Genomic DNA, 25318 nt, shown 5'->3' with positions numbered 1-25318 from the left:
AGTGTCATCATTATGGCTGTTCTCAAAATTGTGCTTCTGCCATACCAGTGTTTGTGAATATGTGAAAAGGTGGTAACGCTTTACATTAAGTTGCCCCTATTACTATGTAACTACACAGTAGTACTTACAATGTAACAATCTTTAACAACCAACTCTGTAATTACAATGTTGTTAAAGGGACATACATGTATTTACAATGTAATTACCCAGGAGCAAGCAACTTAATGTCAAGTGAAGGGACATTTTTAATTACTTTGTAGTTACAATGTAACAACCTTTTCAGACAATAGGCTAACCAGGAGAAATAAGGAGACAGGAGAACACTTTTCAGTTTTACTTTTCTTTAATGGATTTGACAAAGATTCATATTCAAACCATTAAAATTACATTCCCAATTTCAGACATAAAGCAATAACTATTTGTAAAGCGTACTAACTAGTTAGTAAAACGTATTAACACAGGGTGGTAAAGCTAGCTATCATTTCCCAATGTTTCACTAATGTAGCTAGCAACATCTCAAGACATCAGTCAGGAAGTTAAAGCTTGGTCGCAAATGGGTCTTCCAAATGGACAATGACCCCAAGCATACTTCCAAAGTTGTGGTAAAATGGCTTAAGGACAACAATGTCAAGGTATTGGAGTGGCCATCACAAAGCCCTGACCTCAATCCTATAGAACATTTGTGGGCAGAACTGAAAAAGTGTGTGCGAGCAAGGAGGCCTACAAACCTGACTCAGTTACACCAGCTCTGTCAGGAGGAATGGCCCAAAATTCACCCAACTTATTGTGGGAAGCATGTGGAAGGCTACCCGAAACGTTTGACCCAAGTCAAACAATTTAAAGGCAATGCTACCAAATACTAATTGAGTGTATGTAAACTTCTGACCCACTGGGAATGTGATGAAAGAAATACAAGCTGAAATAAATAATTATCTCTACTATTATTCTGACATTTCACATTCTTAAAATAAAGTGGTGATCCTAACTGACCTAAGACAGGGAATTTTTACTAGGATTAAATGTCAGGAATTGTGAAAAACTGAGTTTAAATGTATTTGGCTAAGGTGTATGTAAACTTCCGACTTCAACTGTAAATGCCTGGAATATTTCAATTTTGGAGAATCTCTTATACATTGGGTTAAAGTTATGTACAGTGGGGAAAAAAGTATTTAGTCAGCCACCAATTGTGCAAGTTCTCCCACTTAAAAAGATGAGAGAGGCCTGTAATTTTCATCATAGGTACACGTCAGCTATGACAGACAAAATGAGAAAAAGAAATCCAGAAAATCACATTTTAGGATTTTTAATGAATTTATTTGCAAATTATGGTGGAAAATAAGTATTTGGTCAATAACAAAAGTTTCTCAATACTTTGTTATATACCCTTTGTTGGCAATGACACAGGTCAAACGTTTTCTGTAAGTCTTCACAAGGTTTTCACACACTGTTGCTGGTATTTTGGCCCATTCCTCCATGCAGATCTCCTCTAGAGCAGTGATGTTTTGGGGCTGTCGCTGGGCAACACGGACTTTCAACTCCCTCCAAAGATTTTCTATGGGGTTGAGATCTGGAGACTGGCTAGGCCACTCCAGGACCTTGAAATGCTTCTTACGAAGCCACTCCTTCGTTGCCCGGGCGGTGTGTTTGGGATCATTGTCATACTGAAAGACCCAGCCACGTTTCATCTTCAATGCCCTTGCTGATGGAAGGAGGTTTTCACTCAAAATCTCACGATACATGGCCCCATTCATTCTTTCCTTTACACGGATCAGTCGTCCTGGTCCCTTTGCAGAAAAAACAGCCCCAAAGCATGATGTTTCCACCCCCATGCTTCACAGTAGGTATGGTGTTCTTTGGATGCAACTCAGCATTCTTTGTCCTCCAAACACGACGAGTTGAGTTTTTACCAAAAAGTTATATTTTGGTTTCATCTGACCATATGACATTCTCCCAATCCTCTTCTGGATCATCCAAATGCACTCTAGCAAACTTCAGACGGGCCTGGACATGTACTGGCTTAAGCAGGGGGACACGTCTGGCACTGCAGGGTTTTAGTCCCTGGCGGCGTAGTGTGTTACTGATGGTAGGCTTTGTTACTTTGGTCCCAGCTCTCTGCAGGTCATTCACTAGGTCCCCCCGTGTGGTTCTGGGATTTTTGCTCACCGTTCTTGTGATCATTTTGACCCCACAGGGTGAGATCTTGCATGGAGCCCCAGATTGACGGAGATTATCAGTGGTCTTGTATGTCTTCAATTTCCTAATAATTGCTCCCACAGTTGATTTCTTCAAACCAAGCTGCTTACCTATTGCAGATTCAGTCTTCCCAGCCTGGTGCAGGTCTACAATTTTGTTTCTGGTGTCCTTTGACAGCTCTTTGGTCTTGGCCATAGTGGAGTTTGGAGTGTGACTGTTTGAGGTTGTGGACAGGTGTCTTTTATACTGATAACAAGTTCAAACAGGTGCCATTAATACAGGTAACGAGTGGAGGAGAGAGGAGCCTCTTAAAGAAGAAGTTACAGGTCTGTGAGAGCCAGAAATCTTGCTTGTTTGTAGGTGACCAAATACTTATTTTCCACCATAATTTGCAAATAAATTCATAAAAAATCCTACAATGTGATTTTCTGGATTTTTTTTCTCAATTTGTCTGTCATAGTTGACGTGTACCTATGAGGAAAATTACAGGCCTCTCTCATCTTTTTAAGTGGGAGAATTTGCACAATTGGTGGCTGACTAAATACTTTTTTTCCCCACTGTATAGTTACCCTAGTAAATAATGGCTACTTCTCAGAAAGTATTAAACTGTCAAGAGGAGTAAAACAAGGTTGTCCACTATTGGCATATCTATTTATTATGGCCATCGAAATGTTAGGTATTGAAATCAGATCCAACAATAATACCAAAGGGCTAGAAATCCAGGGCTTAAAAACAATGATGTCATTGTACGCTAAAATAATCACTTCACTTTACATTAAGTTGCTTGCACCTCAGTAAGTACATAGTTAATTCACGTATACCCATTGTAACAACATTGCAGTTACAGAGTTGGTATTTAAAGATTGTTACATTGTAAGTACAATGTAACTAAAAGGGTTATACCTAATGTTGTCCTTTCTCCGAATGTCTGCAAAGGTTGTTACATTGTAACTACATAGTAATTATAAAAGTTATACCCTATTGGGTTTCACTGTACATTAAGTTGCTTGCTCCTGGGTAGGTACATGATAATTACAAGTATCGTATGTAACTACATTGTTTTTACATTACACTTGATTCGGTATAGCCTTTGAGCCAGGTCATAACATAGAAATAAACAAATTGAAAATTACCAGTAGTTAATGACAGGGTGTGCTTTGTTACAGTTGTTGTTACCAGGTCCTAGCCTATTTATCAACCCTGGTATTACATGTGTATTCGATGGTAGTGGCACCTTAATATGCCATTTAGCAGACACTTTTATCCAAAGCCACTTACAGTCATGTGAGCATACATTTTTACGTATGGGTGGTCCCGGGGATTGAACCCACTACCCTGGCGTTACAAGTGCCATGCTCAACCAATTGAGCATTGTAGTTACATGTAACAAGGTCAGATTTTGGTTTGAGTTATTAACATGGTAATTCACAGGTGACTTTACATTAGTGTAATTACAAAACATTAGTTTTGGAACAAGAAATGAGTAATAACATCAGTAATTAGACATGTGGAATAACCTTCAGCAAGTGGATGTGTAATTACACATTCCTTATTCCAATTGTGTGCAAAACTGATAGCGCTACAACATTATTACTATGTAATTACATAGTAACGCCTATGTAACTACTATGTTGTTACTACATTTATTACTGTGTGTTACATAGTAACAGGGGCAACTTAATGTAAAGTGGTACCCAAAAGGCAAAACCACGTTTTGAAAATTATGCTGATAAATAGCCTGTACTAGCCTAATTTCCCCCACAGCCCAGTATAGGCGTTGAGTTACCTTCTTCTTCTTCTTCTTCTTCTTCTTCTTCTTCTTCTTCTTCTTCTTCTTCTTCTTCTTCTTCTTCTTCTTCTTCTTCTTCTCACTGAAGTCAATGGTGCAACCCCACAGGGTAGAATCCTCAGGGTACATTTTACAGATCAAATTGTGTAGTTGAGGGTCATAACTATTTTGTAACTCATTAACAGCCCTCATCCACATCACAGTTAAGCTGGTCATACTGGTCTAACGCACACATTATGGGTCCCATTCATAAAGCATTTATAGCTAAGCAGTTAATAGTAATTAGCTGTGCAGTTTGCCACTCTGCTAAATGGTATATGTATTAATACTATGCAGTCAATGTAACATTATTGTCATTTCTATTTTCCCATTCATAAAGCATTTATAAAGCATTTATAAACAACGTTTAAGGAAATATGAACATTTTAGTTCAATTTCCCAGATTTAGCACAAAAAACAATTACTGAGGACATCGCCGAAGAATCCTAGCTAGCTAATGTTACTATTTTTTCAATAGATTTAACAAAGATTCATATTCAAAGCATTCAAATTCCATTCCCCATTTCAGAATCGTAGCAATAACCCAGGGGTGGTAATGCTAGCTAGCTATAACACAGGGTGGTAATGCTAGCTAGCATTTTCCCCTTATTCACTAATGTAGCCTAGCTATCTAGCTAGTAGGTAGCTAAGACCCTGGCAATGTCAACACATTTTCCAACTCGGTCAATAAATGTTACAAAATTGTCGTAAAACTCATAAAACATTTTGTTTGTTACCTAACAAATGGTACCTATCTCACTATTTGAAGACTCACATTGTACTTTTGCACATTACAAACCTTTACCAACAGGACAAATTAAGAGATAGAAACATCATATAGTTATTTCCATTTTGGCTACACAGGATGAGAATGTGAGAGGTGAGAGGTCAGTGAAATGTCACATCCTGGTGACCAATAAAAAGAGTAAAAAAAAAAAAAAAGATTTAAATATTTAGTAAACCTTTTTGTTCACTATTTCATGACTGACATTGTACATTTGCACATTTAAAATAACAAAAATAGCTAATGAGGAAAATATATATATTTTATCAATTTTGCATTCAGGCTGTAACACAACAAAATGTGGAATAAGTCAAGGTGTATGAGTACTTAATGAAGCCACTGTGACACACTGTCGTTGTTAGAATCTTAATATCACAAACAGAACTGGAGTTATAACCAATTTTATGATGGTGTCATGACTTGCCCTCATGGGCTGAGGATCAAAGATGCCGGCTAGGCAAAGGTTTGAACACCCACTCTCCTGGGGCCAGTCTTATGACTGGTCATAAATACCGTGCAGACTTTCTCTTCCTTGCCATGAAGTATTGGGAGAAAGGACCCCTTTGTTAACACAGAGATTCTTCCCGCCAAAACTCCAACATCCAAAAGTGGATATGAAACAATATTAATAGTTCTAAAAGTGTGGGAAATGGTTGGTGGTGACTTAAAGAACAATCATGTCAAATTCGTTACTATGTTGTGATGTCATTAAAGACGTTGGAACAACATAACAGTATCTCTGGGGGTGTACACTTCCCAGTTATGAGGTTTGCGTCTAATTGTTGTATAAAACGAATGTTTAAGTAAAATAATAATTTTGGGAAGATAACAATCTGATTTTAGCATTATAGACGAGATGATTGTTTCCATATTGATTTGTTCTCATTCAGTGGCCACGCCCAGATGAGGACAAACACACAAGTATAAAACCCCTCGTGACGAAATTCACCTCAGACCAGCAGACGTGAAGCGTGAGCTAAACGTTACGAAATGGTTTAAAACTACAACTCCATTACCAATGGAAGACCAAGCAGATTACGGTATAAGCCGGATGTTGCAAATGGTTGAATTTCTACAAGACAAGGAAGTGTGAAGCTGAAGCTACACGTCTTAAAATGGTTGACACTCTACAGACCAGTCGACATGCAGCACGAGCTGAATATGGCAAAATTGTGAAACTCTGAAACTCTCAACCTCTACACGAGGTGAAGAAGAAGACAACGCACTAGACCTTATCATCTCAGTCTGCAGTTGGCATGTATAGTCGTCTAGAGAACTTTCACTAAAGACACGAGTTGGGAAGGACAATCCCTCTCAGACAACTGTTGGTACATCTGAACAATATTTTCTAGCAGTTCTACTCTACAAACTACAGGGTACGCTGAAGTATCCATTCTAACCACCACTACGACCAGAAACTCTACCAAGGACATTGGGTAGACCTGGTGGGCAAACCAGAGTCCTACATCATCAACTCAACTATCGAGGACAGCTACACATAAATACATGTTGCATTTCTAATCCGAATGAGCACTGATTAGAGTTCTAAGCATTTGTATTGCCGTGAGCGTAGTTTCCAAAGTAACAACGATAGTTTGAATCTCTGTCTCTCCCTTCCAAGCATTCATGCAATTGTTAGTCCAGTCCACTAGGGACCTGTTTTCATTGTATTACATTAGTAATCAATAACCAATGTGTGTTTGTATTGTGTTATTATTTAATTATTTAGTAAATAAATAATTAAGCCAATTTGTGTATTGCTGATTAATCAATAAGGTTAGGGTTCTTGCAGGTTCAAGGATTATGCGATGTTCAGAATGAGACTGAAAATAGGTAATTATTTAATAAGTGACTGTTATTGATATATAACATATATCTTCTAAGAGTTTAATTCGTGAGATGGTAACTCGTTAAACAACTTCTTCCGTGGTGCCCCAAATTCCTAATTTTGTATTTCTTTTTATTTCACCTTTATTTAACCAGGTAAGCCAGTTGAGAACAAGTTCTCATTTACAACTGTGACTTGGCCAAGATATAATATATATAATATAATATAATATAATATGCCTTTTAGCAGACACTTTTATCCAAAGCGACTTACAGTCATGCGTGCATACATTTTTTTTTGTGTATGGGTGGTCCCGGGGATCGAACCCACTACCTTGGCGTTACAAGCGCCGTGCTCTACCAGCTGAGCTACAGAGGACCACCACCAAGATAAAGCAAAGCAGTGCAATAAAAACAACAACAACACAGAGTTAAACATGGAATAAACGTACAGTCAATAACACAATATAAATTCTATATACAGTGTGTGCAAATGTAGTAAGTTATGGAGGTAAGACAATAAATAGGCCATTGTGCAAAATAATTACAATTTAGTATTAACACTGGAGTGATAGATGTGCAGAAGATGATGTACAAATAGAGATACAGGGGTGCAAATGAGCTAAATAAATAACAATGTAAATAACAATATGGGGATGAGGTAGTTGGGTGGGCTAATTACAGATGGGCTGTGTACAGGTGCAGTGATCGGTAAGCTGCTCTGACAACTGATGCTTAAAGTTAGTGAGGAAGATAAGTGTCTCCAGCTTCAGAGATTTTTGCAGTTCGTTCCAGTCATTTGCAGCAGAGAACTGGAAGGAATGGCGGCCAAAGGAGGTGTTGGCTTTGGGGATGACCATAAGATGACCATAAGGTGGGGATTTGCCTAGAAGTGATTTATAGATGACCTGGAGCCAGTGGGTTTGGCGACAAATATGTAGTGAGGGCCAGCCAACGAGAGCATACAGGTCACAATGGTGGGTAGTATATGGGGCTTTGGTGACAAAACGGATGGCACTGTGATAGACTACATCCAATTTGCTGAGTAGAGTGTTGGAAGCTATTTTGTAAATGACATCGCCGAAGTCAAGGATCGGTAGGATAGTCCGTTTTATGAGGGCATGTTTAGCAGCATGAGTGAAGGAGGATTTGTTGCGAAATAGGAAGCTGATTCTAGATTTAACTTTGGATTGCAGATGCTTAATGTGAGTCTGGAAGGAGAGTTTACGGTCTAACCAGACACCTAGGTATTTGTATTTGTCCACGTATTCTAAGTCAGACCCGCCGAGAGTAGTGATTCTAGTCGGGTGGGTGGGTGCAAGCAGCGTTCGATTGAAGAGCATGCATTTAGTTTTACTTGTGTTTAAGAGCAGTTGGAGGCCACGGAAGGAGTGTTGTATGGCATTGAAGCTCGTTTGGAGGTTTGTTAACACAGTGTCCAGTGAAGGGCCAGATGTATACAAAATGGTGTCGTCTGCGTAGAGGTGGATCTGAGAGTCACCAGCAGCAAGAGCGACATCATTGATATACACAGAGAATAGAGTCGGCCCAAGAATTGAACCCTGTGGCACCCCCATAGAGACTGCCAGAGGTCCAGACAACAGGCCCTCCGATTTGACACATTGAACTCTATCTGAGAAGTAGTTGGTGAACCAGGTGAGGCAGTCATTTGAGAAACCAAGGCTATTTAGTCTGCCAATAAGAATGCGGTGATTGACAGAGTCAAAAGCCTTGGCCAGGTCGATGAAGACGGCTGCACAGTACTGTCTTTTATCGATCGTGGTTATTATATTGTTTAGGACCTTGAGCGTGGCTGAGGTGCACCCATGACCAGCTCGGAAACCAGATTGCATAGCGGAGAAGGTACGGTGGGATTCAAAATGGTTGGTGATCTGTTTGTTAACTAGGCTTTCAAATACTTTCGAAAGGCAGGGCAGGATGGATATAGGTACAGTGGGGAAAAAAAGTATTTAGTCAGCTACCAATTGTGCAAGTTCTCCCACTTAAAAAGATGAGAGAGGCCTGTAATTTTCATCATAGGTACATGTCAACTATGACAGACAAAATGAGGAAAAAAAATCCAGAAAATCACATTGTAGGATTTTTAATGAATTTATTTGCAAATTATGGTGGAAAATAAGTATTTGGTCAATAACAAAAGTTTCTCAATACTTTGTTATATACCCTTCGTTGGCAATGACACATGTCAAACGTTTTCTGTAAGTCTTCACAAGGTTTTCACACACTGTTGCTGGTATTTTGGCCCATTCCTCCATGCAGATCTCCTCTAGAGCAGTGATGTTTTGGGGCTGTCGCTGGGCAACACAGACTTTCAACTCCCTCCAAAGATTTTCTATGGGGTTGAGATCTGGAGACTGGCTAAGCCACTCCAGGACCTTCGTTGCCCGGGCGGTGTGTTTGGGATCATTGTCATGCTGAAAGACCCAGCCACGTTTCATCTTCAATGCCCTTGCTGATGGAAGGAGGTTTTCACTCAAAATCTCACGATACATGGCCCCATTCATTCTTTCCTTTACACGGATCAGTCGTCCTGGTCCCATTGCAGAAAAACAGCCCCAAAGCATGATGTTTCCACCCCCATGCTTCACAGTAGGTATGGTGTTCTTTGGATGCAACTCAGCATTCTTTGTCCTCCAAACACGACAAGTTTAGTTTTTACCAAAAAGTTATATTTTGGTTTCATCTGACCATATGACATTCTCCCAATCCTCTTCTGGATCATCCAAATGCACTCTAGCAAACTTCAGATGGGCCTGGACATGTACTGGCTTAAGCAGGGGGACACATCTAGCACTGCAGGATTTGAGTCCCTGGCGGCGTAGTGTTTACTGATGGTAGGCTTTGTTACTTTGGTCCCAGCTCTCTGCAGGTCATTCACTAGGTTCCCCCCGTGTGGTTCTGGGATTTTTGCTCACCGTTCTTGTGATCATTTTGACCCCACTGGGTGAGATCTTGCGTGGAGCCCCAGATCGAGGGAGATTATCAGTGGTCTTGTATGTCTTCCATTTCCTAATAATTGCTCCCACAGTTGATTTCTTCAAACCAAGCTGCTTACCTATTGCAGATTCAGTCTTCCCAGCCTGGTGCAGGTCTACAATTTTGTTTCTGGTGTCCTTTGACAGCTCTTTGGTCTTGGCCATAGTGGAGTTTGGAGTGTGACTGTTTGAGGATGTGGACAGGTGTATTTTATACTGATAACAAGTTCAAACAGGTGCCATTAATACAGGTAACGAGTGGAGGACAGAGGAGCCTCTTAAAGAAGAAGTTACAGGTCTGTGAGAGCCAGAAATCTTGCTTGTTTGTAGGTGACCAAATACTTATTTTCCACCATCATTTGCAAATAAATTCATTAAAAATCCTACAATGTGATTTTCTGGATTTTTTTTTCTAATTTTGTCTGTCATAATTGACGTGTACCTATGATGAGAATTACAGGCCTCTCTCATCTTTTTAAGTGGGAGAACTTGCACAATTGGTGGCTGACTAAATACTTTTTTTCCCCACTGTATGTAACAGTTTGGATCTAGAGTGTCACCCCCTTTGAAGAGGGGGATGACCGCGGCAGCTTTACAATCTCTGGGGATCTCAGACGATATGAAAGAGAGGTTGAACAGGCTAGTAATAGGGGTTGCGACAATTAAGGCGGCTAATTTTAGAAAGAAAGGGTCCAGATTGTCTAGCCCAGCTGATTTGTAGGGGTCCAGATTTAGCAGCACTTTCAGGACATCAGCTATCTGAATTTGGGTGAAGGGGAAGCGGGGTGGGCATGGGCAAGTTGCAGCAGAGGGTGCAGAGCTGGTGGCCGGGTTATGGGTAGCCAGGTGGAAAGCATGGCCAGCCATAGCAAAATGCTTATTGAAATTCTCGATTATCGTAGATTTATCAGTGGTGATAGTGTTTCCTAGCCTCAGTGCAGTGGGTAGCTGGGAGGAGGTGCTCTTATTCTCCATGGACTTTACAGTGTCCCAAAACGTTTTGGAGTTAGTGCTACAGGATGCACATTTCTGTTTGAAAAAGCTAGCTTTTGCTTTCCTAACTGATTGTGTATATTGGTTCCTGACTTCCCTGAAAAGTTGCATATCGCGGGGGCTGTTCAATGCTAATGCAGTACGCCACAGGATGTTTTTGTGCTGTTCAAGTGCAGTCAAGTCTGTGGTGAACCAGGGGCTATATCTGTTCTTAGTTCTGCATTTTTTGAATGGGGCATGCTTATTTAAGATGGAGAGGAAAGCACTTTTGAAGAACATCCAGGCATCCTCTACTGACGGAATTAGGTCAATATCCATTCAGGATACCCGGGCCATGTCAATTAGAAAGGCCTGCTCGCTGAAGTGTTTTAGGGAGCGTTTGACAGTGATGAGGGGTGGTCGTTTGACCGCGGACCCATTACGGATGCAGGCAATGAGGCAGTGATCACTGAGATCCTGGTTGAAGACACCGGAGGTAAATTAGTCAGGATGATATCTATGAGGGTGCCCATGTTTACGGATTTAGGGTTGTACTTGGTAGGTTCCTTGATAATTTGTGTGATATTGAGGGCATCTAGTTTAGATTGTAGGACGGCCGGGGTGTTAAGCATATCCCAGTTTAGGTCACCAAGCAGTACGAACTCTGAGGAGAGATGGGGGGCAAGCAATTCACATATGGTGTCCAGGGCACAACTGGGGGCTGAGGGGGGTCTGTAGCAAGCGGCAACAGTGAGAGTCTTATTTCTGGAAAGGTGGATTTTTAGAAGTAGAAGCTCAAACTGTTTGGGCACAGACCTGGATAGTATGATAGAGCTCTGCAGGTTATCTCTACAGTAGATTAGATAGAGCTCTGCCCCCTTTGGCAGTTCTATCGGAAAATGTTGTAGCTCGGAATGGACATTTCTGAAATTTTGGTGGCCTTCCTAAGCCAAGATTCAGACTGCTAGAACATCAGGGTTGGCGGAGTGTGCTAACGCAGTGAATAACTCAAACTTGGGGAGGAGACTTCTGATGTTAACATGCAAGAAACCAAGGCTTTTGCGGTAATAGAAGTCAACAAATGATAGCGCCTGGGGGGTAGGAGTGATACTGTGGGCTACAGGGCCTGGGTTAACCTCTACATCACCAGAGGAACAGAGGAGGAATAGAATAAGGATACGGCTAAAGGCTTTAAGAACTGGTCTTCTAGTGCATTGGGTACAGAGAAAGGGGGCAGATTTCCGGGCGTTGTAGAATAGATTCAGGGCATTATGTACAGACAAGGATATGGAAGGATATGAGTACAGTGGAGGTACACCTAAGCATTGGGTAACTATGAAAGAGAGAGCATCACTGGAGGTACCGATTGAGCCGGTCTCCGCGTATATGGGGGGTGGGACAAAGGAGCTCTCTGAGGCTTGTTGAGCTGAACTTGGGGCTCTACAGTGAAATTGTATAATAAGAACTAACCCAAACAGCAATAGGCTAGGCATATTGCCATGGGAGAGAGGCATAACGCAATCACAGGTGTTATTCGAGAGGGCTAAGACAACAACTGGTAATGGCGACGAAAGTTTGGGCTGAGGCTAAACAGATAAACAGGATGGGGTACCGTGTGAAGGAACAGTCCAGCAGGCATTAGCTGTGTAGCTGAGTGATCATAAGGTCCATTGAACAGCACTAAGTAAGTCCGGGAGCAGACCGTAGGCTGCTAAAGCACAGGCGAGCAGGAGGCACGGCTGTTGATTGCGTGTGCTAGCGGGCCGGGGCTAGCAGATGGATCTTCGTGGTCGTCGTAACGGGAAGCCTGTTGAAACCACATCAGCCAATTACGTCGGCAGACCAGACGTGATGGATCGGCAGGGCTCCGTGTCGACACTAGGAGGTCCCGTCCGGTTGACAGAGAGGTAGATAGCCGGGAGATGGGCCTGGCTCGAGGATAGCTCAAGGCTAACTGGTACGTCGGGAAGTGGATATTAGCCAACAACAGCCATTCATTTGCAGCTAGCTAGTTGCGATGGTCCTGTGTTAAGGTCCAGTGATTCAGTGATTCCGGCAGAAAATCCGATATGCTCTGGGTCGATAGCACGCTGTGCAGACTGGCCGATAATTGTCGAGGCTAGAGCTGGCTGGTAGGTAGTGCAGGCCACGGACAGTGAAGACCGCTAACGGTGGCTAATGGCTAGCTGGCTAGTTTCAGCCGTAGGTTCTTGATAAAAATAAAGAAATAATAGAATCCGTTCCACATTGGGTGAGGCGGGTTGCAGGAAAGTATATTTAGTTAAAGGATGGAAAGTGAGATAGAGAAATATATACGAATAAAAAAATTAAAATATATAAAAAACTGGCTATTTACACGAGGACACAACACAATACACGACCGCACTACTACGCCATCTTGGATGAGTTAATTGTTACATGATTAATTCAATCAAGTGACAATTAAACATAGTTAGGTGATTCGATAAATAACAGTCAATACATTAAAGTAAGTCACGTCACGACAAAGGCATGTCATTTTTTGTTTTTCCTGTTGCCCCTCCTTCTCCCGACAGTAGGGCCTGCTCCACTCCTTCTCTCGACAGTGGAATATGCTGTGCCCAGTTGATAATCACCCTAGAAAATGAACCTTAACAATACTGAAACTAATTTCACACATAACAAAATATCAAATAAAATAAGTAAAGTATGATGGGGAGAAAGGGATAGAATGGGTTAATTGATGAGCGAGGGGAAGCGAATGATGCATAATTATGTAATCACCAATTGTGAATAACAGGGCGGGCCATTCTATTGTATTGGTATATTCTAATTATAATCTCAAAATGTACCCTATATCAGTCCACCAAATCCAAGCAGTTTTATCAGTCTACTCTGGCCTACTTGGAGTACACAGTGGGAGCGTGCATAATTTACAATGGCAAGAAGACCAAGATGGGTCGATGCACATGCTGCGTTAGTGCTGCTACAAGAGCTGAATGAATACAGCTCAGATGGCGGGGAAGAAATTAATCATGACATCTCTGATTATATTTTTTCTGATTCTGAGCCTCAGCCTGAATAACCTACACCTCCGAGGCTTAAGTGAAAAACATCCAGAACGGTGCGCACTGAGCAAGTGCTCGCCCCACTACCAAATGAAACGGTGAAACAGGAGAGAGGAAGGGATGGCACCATTTAGATAGAACAAGCCGGTGACAATGCTATGGGCCGATTATCAGCACACTTAGAGAGCAGGCCCAACATCTCAAATGAAAAACAACATCAGCAATGCACTCACCAGCTTTCGTTGTTTATGTGACATGGACATGCTGCAGCATTCACAGACTGTACTGTGGCTAATGCATACACGAAGCAAAGAGACACTGCCTGGGGTCTGTCTTTTGATGAGCCGGAAGCGTTCATTTCAATCCTCTATGTCCATGGAGCATTCGGTGGAAAGAGCGTGTATATGAAATGTATTAATTACACTGTTAGAATGTTGCAGTCAAATTAGCTGCTCATTAGCTTGATTTGGGGTCCCTCGAGGCCCAGCGGTTTTAGTGTTAAGGGTTGGATATAGATAAACCCTTGAATTAACTCTACAGTATCAGTAGTTATCATTAACCGTTATACCATTAATTACTATATCAACAATATAATCACAGTCAATTTGACTATATTCTTATTCTGAATAGCCGATAAGCTTTGGTGCTGCAAAAACCCAGTCACTCGCAAATGACTTCAGTGCCACAAATAATTAATTAAAGGTTTTATTTACTAGACTAAATAAGTTGGAAAATTAGGTAGTTCAAACATACAATATAAAGGCAGGGTACAATGGGATACAACACAGTTATTGAGGTGAGAGTCTCCACAGATCAATATGAATGGCTTCCATACTGAACTCAGACAAATACAACAGCACATTCAAAGGATTTTTGAGAATGATATTATCTTATTAATTGAAAGAGAAAACGTGAAAGGACTACATCGACCTAGGCTTTCTGTGAACTGTGAAACTCTAGAGCTCCCCAACCAGGAATAGACATGAACTAGGCTACCAATTAGCATCCAATGTGGACAGTGCCGATCATGGGTTTGTAAATTAGACCTGCAGTCGTACAATACTCAATGACTTCCACCACTTTACACACACAACACCCCTTTCAGAGGAAATGAAGACTGCAATGGGGTAATTTACTTCTATGCCGATGTTGCCTGCCCAGTTGGATTCCGTTAGGATTGGATGAAGCCAGGATGGAGCCAGGAAAAATCTAATCGAATCAAAATGTATTCATCACATGCGCCAAATACAACTGGTGTAGACTTTACAGTGAAATGCTTACTTACGAACCTTTCTCAACGATGCAGAGTTTAAAAATAATAATAAAAAATAAATAGTAACTAACACAAGAGGAATAAAATAAAATACACAATAATAGAGCTATATACTGTACCGGGAGTACCAGTACCAGATCAATGTGCAGAGGTACAAGGTATTTGAGGTAGATATGTACAGGGTAAAGTGACTACTGAAGGCAGGGTAAAGTGACTAGGCATCTGGATATATAATAATAATAGTAAAATAAAAAACAGAGGAGCAGCAGCAAATGATGAGTGTAAAAGTTGGCTGTCTGATAGCGGCTCTTCCAACTCCTCTTCTCCTCCTCCTCCTCCTTGTTGCCTCCGTCTCCCTCAGTGTGCTTAGGCCATATCCTAAACGGGGCCAATGCGATGATGCAGAGGAATGTAGCTGCTGGCTGAGTTTCAAGAAGCTCAGGTTTAGGTTGCAATGGAAGGGACGGACGGACGGAAAGAGATAGAGTGAAGCACAGCCACAGCCACAACCATATGACCGACCACACCACCCACAAGACACACGGCCGAGCGGACGGACGACTAGACTGATGGGCTGGCTAAAGGGCTCACTCTTCACTCACTCTCTCTCATATCAGGCAGGGGCAGAACTATGGCGCGGCACGCTATCCAACCTTTCTGGGGGTTTAAATCTGGGCTGGAAAGATGGAGAGGCCGAATAGTCCATGCGTTCCACAGCATCACCTTGGGGATGATTGCTTTTGTCTGAGTAGGATAGGAAAAGTCGATAAGTGTTTTGTCAATAGGAGTTTGGTTTCCGAGGAGAGTTAGGTAATTCGTTCCTCATGGCATGGCCGGACCGCAAAAAAACTTGATCTCCCGTCTGTTAGCAAGTCCTGTAATTTACAGAGATACTCACAGAGGGCGGGCTGATTAAGCCGGACAGGGTGTCATTGGACAACCCCGTTGATTCTGAGGATTCAGCACAGTTATGTTCCTTGAGATAAATCTGAGATTTCCTCATAGGTGTCCACAGCATGTTCCTGCTGTACGGAAAACAGTTAAACAGTGCCTAGAATGAAATATGATTCCTGTAGGTTCTAAACATGCCTTGGGTAAAATACATATATTCCATGTTACAGAAAATACACATGATATACCTTTTAATGACAGAAAAATCTGGAGAAAAATTTCACAGTATGCTTAAAGTTACACCAACAAGTCATGAGAGTCCCTCAGTTTGATAAATTTTTCAGAAACGTGTTTAAATGTCACTGGGCTATTGGCACCACTTTCCTTTGTTACAAGGGGTATCATGGCCTGACCCCTTCTCCTGAACTCCACATTCCTGGCGCCCAAAGTTCTGGCTGGTAATCCCCAGTAAAACATGTGAGTTGTGAAAGATGGTCAGTTGATCGCCAGAGCATCTGTCTTTTGTCTCCTGACCTCCCTCCGGGCCACTCAGTCTTAAAAGGAGAAAGGGAGAGCAGTTTATTTGTTTTTGTGATACCCCCTTCATTCCATTGATGCGGCACAGGGATTATCTGTTCTCCACCACCCACAAATGTAAATCTTGGCCTGGAGGGTGTGTGACTTCACTCGTGGGCTCTCGTTAGAAGATGACAAGATAGTCTCTAACAATGGGAGTCGTTGTCCCAAAGGCGGGAAGGAAGGTGGTCTGCTTATCATTCTGCTTATCATGGACAGATTTTGAACGGGGGAGGTTATACAGACAGTGAGAGTCAAGTGGATACGAACAGATTCGGTTCAGTCAGTTCAGTCAGTCGTCCTGATGAGCCCTTCCCAGCTAGCTAGTTTATACTTGTCATTAGAAACTTCAGGGAGAATTTGAAACTTGTCTGTCGAAGTTGGGACTTGAGAGAGTGTTAAGAATCATTCTTTAAAAATATATATATCTAAACATTAATGGCGTAGTTGTACATTTTCAGTGAAAATCACTACAATAAATGTGCTTTAGCTGTCACACTGGCCTGATATTGGCTACACTATCTAGCTACTTCTCTCTCCCAATATTGTCTACACTATCTATCTACTTCCCTCTCCTTAGCGGGAGCGAAGGATACTGTGCTCCGTGTTGTTGTGTTGCCGGCTTGCAGCGCAAACTCTCCCCATTTATTTCGCACTGGATTGTTGTTATGTTAGCTAATTGACATGTCACGTGACATCCAGATGGTGTCCAATACTACAAGTTATTTCTCCCTCGACCATCGAAATAAACATCACTTTCTGTGTCATGAATGCATTATGTAGTCAAAGTAAATCCCTTGATTACATAAATAATTATATATCTACGGTTGGAGTCACTCAGAGAAGACAGCTGGGTTGTGTCTAAAAACTAGATGTCAAAAACCCTGCTTCCTCCATCCTCCAATGCACTTTGGGAGAGAGGCCAGGAGTGGCGGAAACAAGGACAGCTAGTCACGTTTTCAGACACAGCCCTGGTGTTACAATGAGCTCAATGGCTAAAGCTGGGTGTCCATTCATTCCCTCTGTTCAATTCAACAGCTTTGACATACTGTAGATCATTACAATTGCCTTGTACAATAATAGTTCAATGGCCAAACCACACCCTATCACTTCTTACCCTTTACCTTGAGTTTCTTAAACATGAGCATTTTCAATTATATTCCTTTCTTTGCTTTGTGTCGTTTTTTATTTGTCTCGACTTGTATCCCCTCGTATTGTATCTTCTTATGTAGTTTTATATAGTATTTTTAAGTGCTTAGCGGGCCAGTGCAATGAAATTACTATTGCTATTCATTCGCATGCATGTATTCAGAGTATACAATAGTTTTGTTTCCAATCGCTGGAGGAATTGAGATATGTGTCTACTCCCTCGTCTGCCAGAGCTGCTGCAGAACTTGGCAAATGTGTCAGACACACACATGCACACACACACTCTCTCTCGCCCTCCCTCTCTCTCTCACACACACACACACAAACACACACACACACACACACATTGAAGGGCCGAATTGAAAGCAAAGTGGACTGTGGGGATGGACCATGGAGCTAACTTAACTAGCTAACCCTGAGGCTCTGGACCCAGCCTCTCATCACCTTCCATGGGTATTGATCAGGGCTCTTCCATGCATGGACCATAATGCCAAACAAGCTGATGATAATCCACTAATCCATAAACCCACTCAGTGCCACTCTCCGTCAGTGTAGCTGAGGGTGGGAGAGGGGAGGGGTGGTTGAAAGATACCTCTCTCACTGATATCCCCCCTCTTGCTCCGCCTCTCTCTCACTCCTCATATACATTTTTTCCCCCTCCCTCTTGATATCCCTTCCTCTCTCTCCCCCTGTTTCTCACTCACTCCTCCTCTCTCACTCTTCCTCAGGGGCGACGGTTGTGTTTGTGAATGCCACTGATCTGGACGCCTCCCGGGAGTTTGGACAGGCCTCCCTCATCTACTCCTTAGAGGGCTCCTCCCAGTTCCGCCTCAACACGCGCTCAGGTGTGTGTGTGTGCATGTGTGTGCAAGGCGTAACTTTGTGTTGGATATTGGGGTGGTAAGGGTCAATGGGTTCTGTTGTCAACACCCCTCTCAGGGGGTTCCCTCTCAGGTTTTTTCTGATGAATGTTGAAGGGAAAATGTATCAAAAAATGTCCTGATAAATTGGTCAATATACCCCAATCACAACTGAAACCACATCATTTTTCTATATTACTTAAACTGTGTTCTTACTCTTAACAGTTCAGAAAGTCACCACCACATCCCCATCTTTAACTACATTTAAATAGATGGGTTGGCTGACAACGTCACAAACACGATGTGTGCGCTTCTATGGGGCAGTAGTATGTGTGTTGTTGTGATTTTGGATGGCGATATTGATAGCAAGAATAACAAGAAACTGCCATGTGGGGAATTGTAAGTGTCTCGTTTCAGCTCGTTTTATTTTACATTTACATCATTTAGCAGACGCTCTTATCCAGAGCGACTTACAAATAGGTGCATTCAACTTATGATAGCCAGTGGGACAACCACTTTTCTACTTTTTTTCACTTTTATACTATTCCAGATATTCCTTAAAGAGGTAGGGTTTCAAGTGTCTCCGGAAGGTGGTCAGTGACTCCGCTGTCCTGGCGTCGTGGTGGAGCTTATTCCACCATTGGGGTGCCAGAGCAGCGAATAGCTTTGACTGGGCTGAGCGGGAACTGTGCTTCCGTAGAGGTAGGGGAGCTAGCAGGCCAGAGGTGGATGAACGTAGTGCCCTCGTTTGGGTGTAGGATCAGAGCCTGAAGGTAAGGAGGTGTCGTTCCCCTCACAGCTCCATAGGCAAGCACCATGGTCTTGTAGTAGATGTGAACCTCAACTGCAAGCCAGTGGAGTGTGCGGAGGAGCGGGGTGACATAAGAGAACTTGTGAAGGTTGAACACCAGACCAGCTGCAGCGTTCTGGATAAGTTGTAGGGGTTTAATGGCACAGGCATGGAGCCCAGCCAACAGCGAGTTGCAGTAATCCAGAAGGGAGATGACAAGTGCCTGGATTAGGATATGTGCCGCTTTCTGTGTAAGGTAGGGTCGTACTCTGCGAATGTTGTTGAGCATGAACCTGCAGGATCGGGTCACCACTTTGATGTTAGCGGAGAACGACAGGGTGTTGTCCAGGGTCACGCCAAGGTTCTTTGCACTCTGGGAGGAGGACACAATGGAGTTGTCAACCGTGATGGCAGGATCATGGAGCGGGCAGTCCTTCCCCGGGAGGAAGAGCAGCTCCGTCTTGCCGAGGTTCAGCTTGAGGTGGTGATCCGACATCCACACTGATAAGTCTGCCAGACATGCAGAGATGCGATTCGCCACCTGGTTAGCAGAAGGGGAAAGGAGAAAATTAATTGTGTGTCGTCTGCGTAGCAATGATAGGAGAGACCATGTGAGGATATGACAGAGCCAAGTGACTTGGTGTATAGAGAGAATATGAGAGGGCCTAGAACTGAGCCCTGGGGGACACCAGTGGTGAGAGCACACGGTGCGGAGACAGATTCTCGCCACGCCACCTGGTAGGAGCGACCTGTCAGGTAGGACGCAATCCAAGAGTGAGCAGCGCCGGAGATGCCCAACTCGGAGAGGGTGGAGAGGAGGAACTGATGGTTCACAGTATCAAAGGCAGCGGATAGGTCGAGAAGGATAAGAGCATAGGAGAGAGAGTTAGCTTTAGCAGTGCGGAGAGCCTCCGTGACACAGAGAAGAGCAGTCTCAGTTGAATGACCAGTCTTGAAACCTGACTGGTTTCGATCAAGAAGGTCATTCTGAAAGAGATAGCAGGAGAGTTGGCTAGAGACGGCACACTCAAGAGTTTTGGAGAGATTAGAAAGAAGGGATACTGGTCTGTAGTTGTTGACATCGGAGGGATCGAGTGTAGGTTTTTTGAGGAGGGGTGCAACTCTCGCTCTCTTGAAGACGGAAGGGACATGGCCAGCGGTCAAGGATGAGTTGATGAGCGAGGTGAGGTAAGGGAGAAGGTCTCCGGAAATGGTCTGGAGAAGAGAGGAGGGGATAGGGTCAAGCGGGAAGGTTGTTGGGCGGCCGGCCGTCACAAGTCGCAAGATTTCATCTGGAGAGAGAGGGGAGAAAGAAGTCAAAGCATAGGGTAGGGTAGTTTGAACAGGACCAGCGGTGTCATTTGACTTAATAAATGAGGATTCGATGTCGACAACCTTCTTTTCAAAATGGTTGACTAAGTCATCCACAGAGAGGGAGGAAGGAGGAGGAGGAGGATTCAGCAGGGAGGAGAAGGTGGCAAAGAGCTTCCTAGGGTTAGAGGCAGAGGCTTGTAATTCAGAGTGGTAGAAAGTGGCTTTGGCAGCAGAAACTGAGGAAGAGAATGTAGAGAGGAGAGAGTGAAAAGATGACAGGTCCGCAGGGAGTCTAGTTTTCCTCAATTTCCGCTCGGCTGCCCGGAGCCCTCTTCTGTGAGCTTGCAATGAGTCGTCAAGCCACGGAGCAGGAGGGGAGGACCGAGCCGGCCGGGAGGATAGGGGACATAGAGAGTCAAAAGATGCAGAAAGGGAGGAGAGGAGGGTTGAGGAGGCAGAATCAGGAGATCGGAGGGAGAAAGATTTAGCAGAGGGAAGAGATGATAGGATGGAAGAGGAGAGAGTAGCGGGAGAGAAGGTTGCGACGGCACATTACCATCTGAGTAGGGGCAGAGTGAGTAGTGTTGGAGGAGAGCGAGAGAGAAAAGGATACAAAGTAGTGGTCAGAGACATGGAGGGGAGTTGCAGTGAGATTAGTAGAAGAACAGCATCTAGTAAAGATGAGGTCAAGCGTATTGCCTGCCTTGTGAGTAGGGGGGGACGGTGAGAGGGTGAGGTCAAAAGAGGAAAGGAGTGGAAAGAAGGAGGCAGAGAGAAATGAGTCAAAGGCAGACGTAGGGAGGTGAAAGTCACCCAGAACTGTGAGGGGTGAGCCATCCTCAGGAAAGGAACATATTAAGGTGTCAAGCTCATTGATGAACTCTCCAAGGGAACCTGGAGGGTGATAAATGACAAGGATGTTAAGCTTGAAAGGACTAGTGACTGTGACAGCATGGAATTCAAATGAGGAGATAGACAGATGGGTAAGGGGAAAAAGAGAGAATGTCCACTTGGGAGAGATGAGGATTCCTGTGCCACCGCCGCTCTCGGGGTATGCGAGAACACATGGTAAGACGAGGAAAGAGCAGTTGGAGTAGCAGTGTTTTCTTTGGTAATCCATGTTTCCGTCAGCGCCAAGAAGTCGAGGGACTGGAGGGTAGCATAGGCTGAGATGAACTCTGCCTTGTTGGCCGCAGAATGGCAGTTCCAGAGGCTCCCAGAGACCTGGAACTCCACGTGGGTTGTGCGCGCAGGGACCACCAGATTAGAGTGGCAACAGCCACGTGGTGTGAAGCGTTTGTATGGCCTGTGCAGAGAGGAGAGAACAGGGATAGACAGACACATAGTTGACAGGCTACAGAAAATGGCTACAATAATGCAAAGGAGATCGGAATGAAATGAACTAAACATCTGGGAAAGCGAGAGAGCCCTCACTTACGTTTCACTGAAACACTCAAATATAACTCTCCCAACTTCCACTTTAGAAATTATAATTGTTGTAAACTACAGCGGTTCAATGTTTTCTAGGAATAGACTCTAACTTAGTTTATTCAGCTAGCTAACTTGGTACAGTATTCTTCCGTGAAAACCGTCCAGGGCACCAAATCCTATGACGCCATAGCCAACTAGCATGCCAGCCTCCAATAACATGGTTTAGCACCAATACTCGGTTACAACAAACCACCAGTGTGTTAACACGCCAAGCAGATCATTCGTGTCCGTGTCTAATGTTGTGTAAAGTTTTGGGTTAGTTTTGACAGTTTGAGTGAGTCTGTTGCCAACTTATTCAGCCAGTTAGTTAGCTAGAATAGTTAGCATACTAGCTAGCCATTGCTCTCTGCCAACGAACCAACCCCACCTCCCACGGCACGAATACACAGAGAAAGCCAAGCTAACGTCAACTAGTCACCCATGTCCCGAATTCCCTTGAACGACTCTGGTTACCAGTATGTAAAAACAAAACACAAATGTAGGTTATAACTTACCCTTAGTAGCTACTGTTAGCCAGCTAAGTGCAAAGCTAGCCACTGAATCGATTCAGCCAGTTTGCGTCTGTCCCAACAGAGAGAAAGCATCTCCAAATATTAAAGCTAGGTCGTTCCAGCTATTGTTTCATCTTGCTATTGATACCGTGTCGTGTATTGGGGTGTTTTGACTGATTTCATGTCAATGCTAATATGGCTAAAATTCAGTAGCTAGCTAACCAACAACTGTAACGATGTATTTGAGAGACTAAATATAGCTTATATGTTGTCAAAAATCTAAGCCAACCTCGTCTGATTTGCCTCATAGTTGCGCACGCCTCAGTTTTGTTGATAAACAATCAACCAGTCTATGCCAAAACCCATTATTCTATTTGTGTACACTTCACCACGCTTGGTTAGTATATGGTCTTGAATAACTCATTTCTTATACCCAATTAACTTAAAAGGAGTTAAGGCGATCTGAGTCCAGAAACGTCTTACTTGGTTACACAATTTAATTGCAGTATTAATTAATACAATAATTCAGTGACAGTCAAAATATAACTATTCAACTGTGATGAGGTGATTTGGAAGGAGTCAGGTGCAGGAGGGTAAATCACAGAATAACAGGATTTATTCTGAAGCACAAAGTTACGCAGTAATGCGTGAGAACACTCAAGTGCACAAAACAGGCGCACTGGAAAATACAAGGCACACGGGGAAATATCCCGGCAATACAAAATACACGGAGCTCCACCGAGCTACTCTATCCTCCACAATAAACATTCACACACAAAGACAAGAGGGCAGAGGGAACACTTATACAGGTACTGATGAGGGTATATGAACCAGGTGTGTGTAATAAACAAGACAAAACAAATGGAATGATGAGATGAGGAGCGGCAGTGGCTAGAAGGCCGGTGACGACGAACGCCGAAGCCTGCCTGAACAAGGAGAGGAGGCAGCCTCAGAGGAAGTCGTGACAGTACCCCCCCCTTTATGCGCAGCTCCAGCAGCGCGACGACACCGGCCTCGGGGCCGATCAGAAGGACGCGGAGCAGGGCGAGCTGAGCAGAGTTTTTGTAGAATGAAAATAGATTTTTATTACACGAAGCAACGAAAGCCGAGATGATCTGAAGAACATCTGTTTTCCCTGACTCGGGGCTCTCCTTTTATACAGACACAAATGCATAGTCATGCTTATACAACCTACACAGTTACTCCATTGTATGTACATGATTAACATCCTTCGGTGTCACATGTTGTTTACTCACGAGGGCTATGTGCGCTTCTCTAAATGGGACCTCTGTCACTTATCTCATTTTATTGGTGGCGTGACTCAAAGAATTATATACATACGTACGTTAAAGAACAATCACACTCTGTATTACCTATATTCACTATCCAGGCATGCACCTAGAGTACAAAGTATCAATCATGTTCATTCTGTTTTACCCTTATCATTTCATAAAACATTATAAAACATATCAATCAATACTTAAACATGGTTTAAACATGTCATGTCCATCACCCATTCTCAGCCACATATATTTAAGGCTGTCCCAACAGCCATCCTCCCTGGAACTTAAGCCACTATGGTTTTTCCTTGTGACTATGTGTGTCAGGTCATAAGCACAAACAAGTGATAACACTAGTTTCATTGTTACTCCAATCTCCACACAGCTACAACGAGAAGTTTTATCTCCATCACATCATTGACATACCCAGACCAGCTGCAGGGAGTTAGAGGGAATCATCCATTATCAGAAGCACAGCGTTTGTGTTAAAACAGTGCTCTGTTTTAACACTTTAATTGGTTCTTAATCCATAAGCATTTAAGGCATATAGGCGTTTCATTCTACAACATATGTACTAGAAAATCATCCATATATTACCCCCTTTGGGACTTTCTAAGTCCCAACCAATAAAATAAAAGTTAACATAAAATGAGTGTAAGCATGTGCATATACTTATTCTTACCCATGCCATCTGTGGTTACATTGTATAAGAATATATAGTCAGACCAATGTATCTTCCTCATTGTCTGACCCATCACGATGAGGACAAGGAGCCCAGTCAGGTACTGGGTACAAATCCGGAAGGTTTCCCTCTAAGCTAACCTCCAATTGTTGCTGATGAGCTTTGTAACCATGACAGGCCCATACACCCCCTGCCACTACCCTATATAGACAATCTAGGTTGCCATAAGGGCAGTCAAGTGGTCCTCAATGTTGTGATAATGACCATCTGCTTCTGGGCCTCTACTCCGGGCTGGCGTTGGTCTCTTTCGCTCAGGACCTTCTTCCGTCACTAGGGTCTCGGCATCCTCAACTTCCTCATCTCTCGGTTGTCGGTTTAGATGATACCAGGTCGAGCTCCCCTCAACCCTTACAGCAGTTGCTGTAACCTGGATGAAGGTGTAGGGTACCACATGTCTCTGTTTGTTCTTCTTCCTTCTGAAGACCCTGACGTAGACCTTCTCCCCCGGAACCACTGGTCGTGGTGGATTCGCCTCTGGTTTTAGAACTCTGCTTCTCTCCTGTTGGTATATAACTTCATATATGACAGTTAGTTACCTGATATACCCTTCCAATTCCCTTTCCATGTGCTCTAGAGGCGGACCCTTGTATGGTCTCCTAAGCACCGGCACAGGCATGTCGACCTGTAAGCATTTCATGCGGTGTCACGATCGTTACAGGAAGATGAGACGGACCAAGGCACAGCGTGATAAGCGAACATTTTATTAGTAGTACACGACACGAACAAAACAACAAAACGATACGTGAAGTCCTAGGTTAACACCAAAACAAACCTTACGGAACAAGATCCCACCAATAACTAGTGCCAAACGGGC

The 25318-nt window shown here is 43.2% G+C and overlaps 1 protein-coding gene across 1 annotated transcript in view; it reads left to right on the top strand.

Moving 5' to 3' along the window:
* The window catches only part of LOC123491337 (cadherin-23-like), a 111834-nt gene that overhangs the window by 58818 nt on the left and 27698 nt on the right, over positions 1 to 25318 (top strand). Inside the window, exon 9 of the mRNA XM_045221822.1 lies at positions 18265 to 18381. Coding sequence (XP_045077757.1) covers positions 18265 to 18381 — 117 coding nt within the window. The remainder of the gene's footprint in view (positions 1 to 18264; positions 18382 to 25318) is intronic.

This window comes from Coregonus clupeaformis, chromosome 1 (genome assembly GCF_020615455.1).
Source record: "Coregonus clupeaformis isolate EN_2021a chromosome 1, ASM2061545v1, whole genome shotgun sequence".
NCBI lineage: Eukaryota > Metazoa > Chordata > Actinopteri > Salmoniformes > Salmonidae > Coregonus > Coregonus clupeaformis.
This window is presented reverse-complemented; position numbering and strand designations above follow the sequence as displayed.